General features: G+C 49.9%; 1 protein-coding gene across 1 annotated transcript; it reads left to right on the top strand.

Annotated features, from left to right (window-relative positions):
- The first annotated feature begins 8551 nt into the window (after positions 1 to 8551).
- Positions 8552 to 9529, top strand: MAS1 (MAS1 proto-oncogene, G protein-coupled receptor). Its single transcript, XM_003792394.1, has one exon. It carries the CDS (start codon positions 8552 to 8554, stop codon positions 9527 to 9529), a length of 978 nt encoding a protein of 325 aa, XP_003792442.1.
- The last annotated feature ends 1452 nt before the right edge of the window (positions 9530 to 10981 follow it).

The raw sequence follows: 10981 nt of genomic DNA, 5'->3' as shown, positions 1-10981 counted from the left end.
AGGGGCGGTTTGCTTCATAGTGGAGAGAGCACTTGGTGGCCCTGCTCTGACCACAGGTAAAATGACCGCCTGAAACTAAACAAGTCTTGTGGAAACAGCATCCCCTATAGCATCAGGGAATATGGTGGCTCCAATTCCTTAAATAGGAAAGCTTTAGAGGCAGACTAGATTGGAACACTTAAGCATAGAAAGGCTATAAAAGGTAACATCTTAAAAATAGGATCAGGCCTCAGGGCAGAGTGGGGGGAGCCGGGAGTAAGAGCCGGCGCCTGGGCCACAGGGCTCCTCCAGCTAGCTGCCCCTGCCCAGCCCCCAGCCCCTCCTGCTCCCGGTTATTGATCTGTAAGATGAGGGAGCTTGGTAGCACAGAGGTTGCCCAACTAATTTTTCTGTTGTTTTTCTTGAGTGGGATCCTGGCTTGGCTTTTGGTTAGAAGTCAGGAGACGTGGATTTCTGCCCGGGTGGCTTTGGGATTAGGACCCACGTGAGCTTTCAGGCTCAGCAGACCCAGGGGACCTGGGAGCAGGCTGCACAGTGGAGACCATGGGGCTGGGGGAGCCCCTTGGGCTTGTGAAAGGCAATGCCCTTAGTCATTAATCCCCAGGGTTTTCCCTGTAAAACGGGAGCAATGATGTCTTCCTCATTCGCCTCCCAAGCTGATTGCAAAGCTGCTGAGCCTCCCAAGCTAACATGGAAGGAAAACTGCTTTGGACACAACGCCCTAAACCATGGTATTCTCATGCCCTAACTCATTTCTTTCCTTCTAGAAACTTCTTTCATGAGAAGGAAGAGGGGAGGGGAAGATGCTCCGTGATGCTGCCAAGGCTTCCCAATAACAATCCATCACCTCCTCAGCAATCTTCCTACGGGTTTCCCAACTGCGGTTCCCACTGCTGTGTCACTGACAATTCCGGGGGTCACAGAAGGCTGTGAGGATGAGTTGTCCTTCCACCCCAGACTGTCACTGCCAGGTAAACCTGCATTCCTGCACTTATAAGTGCCTGTCTGGACAGACAGACAGGCCTGAAACTGGGTGACAGGGAGACAAGTGGAGATAGGTTGTCCTACTGACTCATCATGTGGCCAGATGCTTCCCTGGCTTCCACGGCTTTGGAGAACTCGGTGGTGTGGTCTCCATTCTGTGGCTGGGGAAAGCTTGTGGAGACGAAAGTAGGTTGTTCTGAGCTAGCCTGTTTTGTCAGGAGTAATTACCCATCCACCCTCTTCACCCTTCCGAACCTCAGATATCCCAGTCAGCCATCCACTGACAGACGAAGACTAAACACTGTGGCCCAGGGGCCAGAGAAGGAAGGGGCTGGAATGGGGTTTTCACTTATGGGATTTTAGTTTGGTTGGGTAAGACTGGGGATGTGATTTTTAGCAATGTGTTCACTTAGGTAAAACCCCACTGTAATAAAACAATTTGAAAGGCTGTGATGAGTTTTGAATGAGAATCCATTTTTATGGGATTTTTAATTTGTATCTGGATCACATCGTGATCAAATTCCACCTACACACTGTGTGTGACTGACGAGTTACGCTCTGGCCACTGGAGAACTGCTTTTACCAGTTGTGATGCCCTGAGCTTAAAGCAGTGGCTTTCTCTATGGGAAAGCAGAATGTATTCTCAGGGTGGTTATGATTTCCTTCCTTCCTTCCTTCCTTCCTTCCTTCCTTCCTTCCTTCCTTCCTTCCTTCCTTCTTTTCTCTCTCTCTCTTTTTCTTTCTTTCTCTCTTTCTTGACAGAGTCTCACTATGTCACCCTGGGTAGAGTGCTGTGGCATCACAGCTCACAACAACCTCAAACTCTTAGCCTTAAGTGATTCTCTTGCCTCAGCCTCCCACCTGTAGCTGGGACTACAGGTGCCTGCCACAACGCCCAGCTATTTTGTTGTTGTTGTTGAAGTTGTCGTTGTTGTTTTTAGCTGGCCCAGGCTGGGCTGGAACCCACCAGCTCCTCCCTAACCATTGAGCTACAGGCACCACGCTGATGAGCTTTATTTTTTGAAGTATTTATTGAATGCCTGCTGTGTGCAAGTGCCAACAATTCAGCCATGAATAAGACTAAGTCCTGTTTTCAAGGAGTTTGTGGTCTAGTGTGTTATCCTGCCTGGGTTGGATAACAAAATACAAAAGCCTGGGGGGCCTGGACAACAGAAATTTATTTTCTTCTAGCACTGGGGGCCAGAAGCCCAAGATCAAGGTGCCTTCAAGGCTGGTCTAGTGAGTGCTCCCCTCCTGGTGTGCAGGAGGCCTTCTCCTGTGTCTTCACGTGGTCTTTCCTCTGTGTGCCAGCAGAGGGAGAGAGAGATTTCTGGTGTCTCTTTCTTCTTATATGGGTGCTAGTCTATTGTCTCACCTTTAGGACCTCATTTCACCTTAATTACCTCTTCAAAGGCCCTATCACCAAAATGTAGTCATGTTGTAGGCTAGAGCTACAACATATGAATTTGGAAGGAGACATAATTCAGTCTGTAACAGTGGGAGAGATGGAATTTTTTTTTTCTTAGAGAGTCTCACTCTATCACCCTCGGTAGAGTACAGTGGTGTCACAGCTCACAGCAACCTCCAACTCCTGGGCTTAGGCAATTCTCTTGCCTCAGCCTCCCGAGTAGTTGGGACCACAGGGGCCTGCCACAACGCCCAGCTATTTTTTCTTTTAATTGCTTGGCCAGGGCCAGGTTTGAGCCTGCCATCCTCGGTATATGGGGCCGGCGCCCTACTCACTAAGCCCCAGGCACTGTCTGGAGAGATGGAATTTTAACTGTGCTACCAAGAGCAATGTCATGGCTTTGGAGGCAATTAATGAATAACAGCAGAGTGGGCAGAGGGAGTATTGGAAAACGAAGGGACAGGAGCTTCAGAGCCTGGGAAGGATAAAATGGAGCAGGGGACAAGGAGAACAAGGTATTCAGCCCAGGAGTCGAGGCCAGAAGCATGGGAACACAAAGGGAAGAACAGCTCTGGCTTGGTCTTCCTTAGACCACTTCTGCATTTGAAACTTATAATCAAGCATGGGCCCAGTAACCAGCAGTGCTCTGGAGATTTCATATGCATGTCCATCACTCTTCGTTTTATGAAGTTCTGCTTTTTAGAAGCTCTGGACCCTCGGGAGCAGGGAACAGCCCTATGTGTACACCTGGACCCTGCCCTGGAGCGTGTCCTTGAGATCTTTCTTTTTTAGGGCACCACCTACCAAGCTCTCTGCCCCTCAAGCTCCCAATCGATGTTTTTTTCCATCCTGACCTCAGTTGGTGGCAGTTTCCTACACGGCCTCATCAAATGGAAATCTCCATCCCCTGCCCCTTCATGGCCACTGAAAGCCTGACTGGTCTTTTCTGAAATGTGCCTGAAATCATTCTCTCTTTTCACGACTACCTTGGTTATTTCTCACCAGGACGGTTTCAACAGCCCTACTGGCTTCCTTGCTCTGTTCAGAGCCTCTCCACCCAGCCTTAGCAATGAGACCACTGCCAGGCCGACCTTTCTATTTCTTTCTTTCTTTTTTTTTTTTTTTTTTTTGTGAGACTGAGTTTCTCTTTGTCAGTGTTCTCTTCAGTACAGTGCTGTGGCATCACAGCTTACAGCAACCTCAAACTCTTGAGCTCAAGTGATCCTCTTACTTCAGCCTCCCAAGTAGCTGAATCTATAGGCACTCATCACAATGCCCAGCTAGCTGTTCTATTTTTAGTAGAGATGGGGTCTCACTCTTGCTGTGAAGTTGATGGTCTCAGACTTCTCAGCTCAGGCAATCCACTTGCCTCGGCCTCCCTGAGTGCTGGGATTACAGGTATGAGCCAGTGCGCCTGGCCTCAGACTGACCTTTCTGAAACAGAGTTCAGGTCATATCCCAGGCCATGAAAACCTTTTGTGGCTTCCTTGTGCAAAATGGCAGTGCTTTTCAAACTGGGGCCCATGGCCCACCCAACCAGAACCCCCTGGGCTGTGAAAATTCAGGCTTGAGGTTCTCATTCCTAGCTTTCTAGAACAGTGGAAGCCTGGGATTTTTCGATAAGCCATCCCAGGTGGTCTTTTAGGCACTGAAGTCGGTGAGCACCATCAATAGGATTGGGCTGATGGCTTTCATGCTTCTGTCTAGTTACTCATTTCCTTATAAGTCAAACCTCTGCCCATGACCCCCAAGTGTCCCCAAGCCTCACCAGGAACATCCTGGGCCCTCCTGCCTCTGTGCCTGTGTCCTGTTGTTTTCCTTTCTTGAAATACCTTTCTTGCCCTCCCTCAGTGAACAAACTTTCGCTGAGCTTTCAAGACATAACCCTGCAAGGCCACCTTGGAGACCCGGAGACTCTGCCTCCTGCTGTGTACTGAGGGCTTGGCTAAGGTCTCCTTTCTTCTGCTGCCACAAGGAATCAAGCACAGGTCTCTCCGCCTCCCCTGCAAAGCCACACAGAGAGCTGTGTCTTGTGTATTTCTTTATCCTTCCCACTTAGTTCTGTCACTTGTGCCTACATGTTTACTAGGAGGACAGAGGGAGCAATTTTAAAAGAAGAAATCCCTCTAACTATAGAGTTTGGTTACTTAGGTTTGATTTTGAAAGAAAGCTGGCTCGGCGCCTGTGGCTCAAGCAGCTAAGGTGCCAGCCACATACACCTAAGGTGGCAGGTTCGAATCCCCAGCCCGGGCCTGCCAAACAACAATGAGGGCTGCAACCAAAAAATGGCCAGGCGTTGTGGCGGGCGCCTGTAGTCCCAGCTACTTGGGAGGCTGAGGCAGGAGACTCGCTTGAGCCCAGGAGTTGGAGGTTGCTGTGAGCTGTAATGCCACGGCACTCTACCCTACCCAGGGGGACAGCTTGAGGCTCTGTCTCAAAAAAAAAAAAAAAAAAAAAAGAAAGAAAGAAAGCTGATCTGGCTTTCTGTGCTGGAACACTTTTGCCATCCGAGGGTGTGGGCCTGAGTCACAAAGATGTTCTTGTCAATTTTCTCAAAAATTCTCAGAAAGTCTTGATTTTATCTTTCTAGTCTTTGATTTAGGCTTGTTATTAAACACTGAAAACACTTGCCTTCCTTGTATAAGCTTTTCAGTGTTGTGATGGATGATGGCTTGAAACCCGTGCTGTCCAACATGGGAGCCGTGAGTCCAGTGTGGCTGTTGCAGAGGGGACACGGGGAGTCCGCAGGGTGACACCCCAAGGGAGACACGCTGAGCCCGGAGGACTCGATGGCAAGAAAAGATCATGAATACTTCATCCATACTTTCATGCTGATTACATGTTGAAGTGACAGTAGGCTAAATAAATGAACTAGTGAAATGAATTTCACCATTTCCTTTTACTTTCTCTGACAATGCTGCCGGGAACACTTCACCTCGTGTTTCTGCCAGGCAGCGTGGGGCAGTGCCGGTGCCCTCTCCCCTGCCCCTTTCTGTTCTGCAGACTGTTTTTCCCACTCCCCTCTCTCCACACCCCTGCTTCCTGAGCAACCACGCCTTTCTCTCTACTGGGTAATTCCTATCGGCGTGTGAGCTCTGCTTTAACCCTACCCTACCACCCCTAGGATGGTCTACGCTCACTGTCTCCACTTACCTCACCTCCCATCCCTTCTGAGCACATTCCTTTTTTCCATTCTACTGAAAGTCCCCTCACAAAGGTTGTGACCATCCTATCTCATGGTCAAGTTCCAGCTCTCTCCTCACTTGCACTATCAGTGGAATTTAGCCCAGATGCCACCCTTCCTCAGCTGTCCTGCCCCCCGCCAGGTCCTTCTTAGCTTCCTTTGCCCCTTTCTCCTTATCTCTCCAAGCTCCAGCCCTTCACATGCTCTAAGGCTCAGTCCTTGAACCCCCTTTTCTGTTTAAATCACTCCTGTTTCATGACATCCCATCTAGCCTGTGATCTTAGAGTCCATCTGTTTGCCTGCAGCACCCACATCTGGACCCCTGCAATTTTTGCATTCAGATTAGTTAGACTCTCTCTTGGTTGCAGAAGGAAGGTGGCCAGGTGGGAGGAGAATGGTCTAATTTAGATGCCCACCAGGGTGGGGGTGGGGGAGACAGCAAGATCTGGCAGGAGCCGGGGTACAGTTGGAGATGCTCGTGCAAGTTGGATAATCTTGCTCCACTGCTGCAATCCCGACACTGTCTGGACTCCCAGATGGCTACTGCACGGCGCCTCCCCTCCCCCGTGACACCTGCCCCTGGTCCATTCAGCAAGTGACTCAACATTTGCTCTCTCTCTACCAGAACGCACATCTCCTCCATCAGTGAGCGTCTCCAACTGCACCCCAGCTCCTGCCAGGTCTTGCTGTCTCCCCTCCCCCACCTGGTGGGCATTTAATTAGACCATTCTCCTCCCACCCGGCCACCTTCCTGCTGCGGCCGAGAGAGAGTCTAATCTGAACACAAAGGCCATTAGTGAGTCCTCAGTCGCAACAAGTGAATCATGTCTTTCTCCTCCTGGAACCTTCCACTGGTTCCCCATTTAACTGGGAATAAATCAAAATCCTTACAACACTGGGCGAGACACTATTGGCTCTGCCCCCCAAAGACCAACTGAACCCTGCTGTTCTTGACAAACACCTGCGGGATTCCGCTCTGGACCCTTGAACTTCTGTTCCTTCTGCCTGGAATATTCTGCTCCCCGCAGGACGTGGAGAGCTTTGTCCCGCAGGTCTCATACTGCCTTCCTGGCTTTGCCCAAGTGTGACCTATTAGTGAGACCTTTCCTGTCACTGTCCAAGCAATCGAAGCCCCACGTCCTCAGGTGCCTTTCCTTCTAACTGTGCTTTACTTTTTCCATAGATCTTCAACCTCACATCTACGTGTCTGTCGTGGCTGTTATTCCCATTCAGTTATTGATCGATTGCCTCCCTGCTGGGACATGGGCTCCCAGGGGCCGGCACTTTGTCTGTCTTATTCACTGTCGCCGCCCACACCCAGAGCTGCACCTACCACTGACACTTGGTGGCAGGGAGGGTTTGGGGACAGTGACCACCGCAGCTGCAGACTCCCACACTGCCTGGTGTCTGCAGCAGGTCTTTGGTTAGCCTCGTCTCAGCATTGTGAATTCTGGTCCCTGGTGGATCCTAAGGGTGTCCAGTCCACATCTTCTAATTGTGAAATGGAAGGAGAACCTGCCACAGTGGGAGTGGCGTCCAGAGTAGCATCAGAACCGCTGAGCGAAGTGGGAGTGGGCAGTGGAGGTCACATCCCTGGGAAGGTAGCTCCCATCCCACCTGCTAGTCCGAGGCCCAGATATGGCTGTGCTCAGATCAAAACTCAGGCCCTGCCCATGCAGCTTTCTGTTGAGTTAATTCTGTAAACATCTAATGTTATGGGAGGTTCAAGTGCCACAAATTGACACAGTTGTAACTATTCTGCTTCAAGTGAGCTTTTGAGGAAAAAGCAGATACCTACTCATTAAAAATACTCTTTTGGGCTCGGCGCCTATAGCTCAACTGGCTAAGGCGCCAGCCACGTACACCTAAGGTGGCGGGTTCGAATCCCCAGCCCGGGCCCGCCAAACAACAATGATGGCTGCAACCAAAAAATAGCCGGGCGTTGTGGCAGGCACCTGTGGTCCCAGCTACTTGGGAGGCGGAGGCAGGAGATTCGCTTGAGCCCAGGAGTTGGAGGTTGCTGTGAGCTGTAATGCCATGGCACTCTACCCAGGGGGACAGCTTGAGGCTCTGTCTCAAAAAAAAAAAAAAAAAAATGCTCTTTTGATCAACTTCCTAAGAACAAAGTTCAAAAAACATAGGACAATGCCTTATTCTTCCCTCCTCCACCAAACAAACAAAATCCTACTTTTTAAAAAAGGACAAGATAGCAGTAGAGAGGGAAACCATCTCTGCCCACAGCCCCTCTTCCTTCTTGAGTCGGAGGTGGGGGGTGGAGAGGAGGGCAGCTGGCGAATATTTGTTATGGTACAGCAGGAGGATGGGGACTGTGCATGTATTTATTTTGCAATTAGTGGGAAGTGGAGAAAGTGTCTGAGAATCTTTGCTTTACAGTTTCAGCTACTTGGGAGGCTGAAGCTAGAGAATTGCTTAAGCCCAAGAGTTTAAGGTTACTATGAGCTGTAACACTATGGTACTGTACCACGGGGGACATAGTGAGACTCTATCTCAAAAAAAAAAAAAAAAAAAAAGATGAGAGTATCAACATTGTCCAATGTGTATTTTGTCATCAAATTTTAATGTAATCAGGCAAGGAATGGAGGTGCCGAGCACGAACTGCCTTTTGAAACACCCATTCAGAGGGCCCAGGCCAGGAGTGGGGAAGGTCCTGCCCTGGGGCCTCTGCCTTTGGCTCCACTGCCTCCTTTGGCCCTGAGCCCCAGGCAGATAATAATGCAGACTGCAGAGCCACCGGGGACCAGGACAGGCATTGAATCAGGTCTCTCTCCAAGAAAGGTCTAATGTTGTCATTGCAGGAAGGAACTGTCCGGGCTGCTGAACTTTGCTTTTTATAACCTGAAGGTTGTGATCTCTGGCTAAAATTCTCCCTTTCATTCCAATTCCGTTTTCATGGTTTTTTGTTTCTGACTTATTTACAGAGAATTACCTGAAGAGTCCCTGTCTAAGCCCTCCTCATGGATGGGGGGAACGTGACAGCCTTTGTCGTGGAGGCCACCATGAACGCCTCCGCCCAGGGGAACGGCTCTGTGGGGAGCGTGCGCCGGCAGGTCCCCGCCGTGCACTGGGCGATCCTGAGCCTCTCCCCGCTGGGCTTCATGGAGAACGGGATTCTGCTCTGGTTCCTCTGCTTCCGCATGCGGAGAAACCCCTTCACGGTCTACATCACCCACCTGGCCGTGGCCGACATCTCCTTGCTCTTTTGCATCTTCATCCTGTCCATTGACTACGCCTTAGATTATGAGCTGTCCTCTGGCCACTACTACACAACTGTCACCTTATCGGTGACCTTCCTGTTTGGCTACAATGCAGGCCTGTATCTGCTGACGGCCATCAGTGTGGAGAGGTGCCTGTCGGTCCTCTACCCCATCTGGTACCGCTGCCACCGCCCCAAGCACCAGTCGGCATGTGTCTGTGCCCTCCTGTGGGCACTTTCTTGCTTGGTGACCACGATGGAGCACGCCATGTGCATCGACAGTGGAGAAGAGAGCCGCTCTCGGAGTGACTGCAGGGCGGTCATCATCTTTATAGCCGTTCTGAGCTTCCTGGTCTTCACCCCGCTCATGGTGGCATCCAGCACCATCCTGGTGGTGAGGATCCGGAAGAACACGTGGACGCCCCACTCCTCAAAGCTGTACATCGTGATCGCGGCCACCATCGTCATCTTCCTCATCTTCGCCATGCCCATGAGGCTCCTGTATCTGCTGTACTACGAGTACTGGTCGGCGTTCGGGAGCCTGCACCACGTCTCTCTGCTCTTCTCCACCATCAACAGCAGCGCCAACCCTTTCATTTATTTCTTTGTGGGCAGCAGTAAGAAGAAGCGGTTCAAGGAGTCTCTAAAAGTGGTTCTGACCAGGGCTTTCAAAGATGAGACGCAGCCTCGGCGCCAGGAAGACAACGGTAACACCATCTCCCTTGAGACGGTCGTCTAGGGACTGCAGAGGGAAATCTCAGAGGAAAACGGTGGGACACAGACCATTTTTCATTTGTGCTTGGAATGCAATTTGAGTATCTCCCAAATATGGTACAGAAGGACACCCTGTCCCATGCGCATAAAATACTAATGAACCGTGAGCTTGTATTCTTGTACTGTGTCTTCTGGAAATGCTAAATACCTGCCAGGCCTCTGGCATTTCTGGACTTACCAAAAACTCTTTCTGTTCTCAGCTCCCTGGCAGCATTTTATCACAAACCATAAAACTACCCTAAGAGGAAGATTTACAGATGTGTACAGGAAAAGGTAACAAATGTATTCGTTGAAATTTGGGGGATACTTTAGTGAGAAGAACAAGGGTGACTACCTTGTGTGACATCAGGCAAGTGGTTTAACCTCTTGAAGCCTCATTCCTCACTTTTAAAGTATCACAGCAATAACCCATCCCTCCCAGAGCTGTTGTGTGGGTGACACGAGAAGACAAGGTTCGCAAAGCACCTAGCACATTGAGGTTTTTTTGTTTGTCTTTTGAGATAGAATCTCACTCTGTCATCCTGGGTAGAGTGCCATAGCATCATCACAGCTCACAGCAACCTCAAACTCTTGGGCTTGAGCAATCCTCTTGCCTCAGCCTCCCAAGTAGGGACTTTAGGCGCCTGCCACAATGCTCTGCTAGTATTTCTATTTTTAGTAGAGACAGGTGGCTCACTCTTGCTCAGGCTGGTCTGGAACTCCTGAGTTCAAGAGATCCACCTGCCTCAGTCTCCCAGAGTGCTAGGATTACGGCCATGAGCCACTGTACCCGGCCCTAGATTATTGTTGATGTTTGATAAACATCAGTCTCACCTCACTCCTTTAAGTGGCAGACAAAATATTTATTTCTGTTATGTAAATTGCATGCACGTGCACACACACTCTGAGTTCTATCATGTACAAAAACCGCTAGGTGTTAAAAAATGTTGAATGTAAATTTACGAAGTTCTTTTTGTTTGCAGCTCGAAAGCTTTTCATGTCATCACACCTCTACCGAAACATTGGCAGATGTTATAATCTAACCAACCATGGGCACGAGCATCATCTCGGGTGGTAAAGAGAAACATTTGGCCACCGGTAGGAGTGTCTCATGGCTTCCTTAGCCTCTTTGGAAATACTAGATGTAATCCACCTAGATGAAACGGAAGTCTGTGTTGAAATCCTTTGACTGCATATGAATTTTCAGGAACAGAGGTTAATTCATGAGGTCATGAGGGTGCTGGTGTTTCTGAAGACCCCTCCCCTCCCGTGGAGTGCTGAGTTATTGACTCACCTGCAGCCAGATGCAGGTCCCTGCCCCTCACTCTATCCTCCTGAGAATGTCTTTGTGTCATTCGCAGGAGGAGACGTGGCAGGGGCTGATGAGAGGGTGGCCACAGCTTGGAGGAGATGTCGTTTCCTCATGGCAGACCTTTGT

This window comes from Otolemur garnettii, unplaced genomic scaffold (genome assembly GCF_000181295.1).
Source record: "Otolemur garnettii isolate 467f Iridium unplaced genomic scaffold, OtoGar3 scaffold00056, whole genome shotgun sequence".
Lineage (NCBI taxonomy): Eukaryota > Metazoa > Chordata > Mammalia > Primates > Galagidae > Otolemur > Otolemur garnettii.
This window is presented reverse-complemented; position numbering and strand designations above follow the sequence as displayed.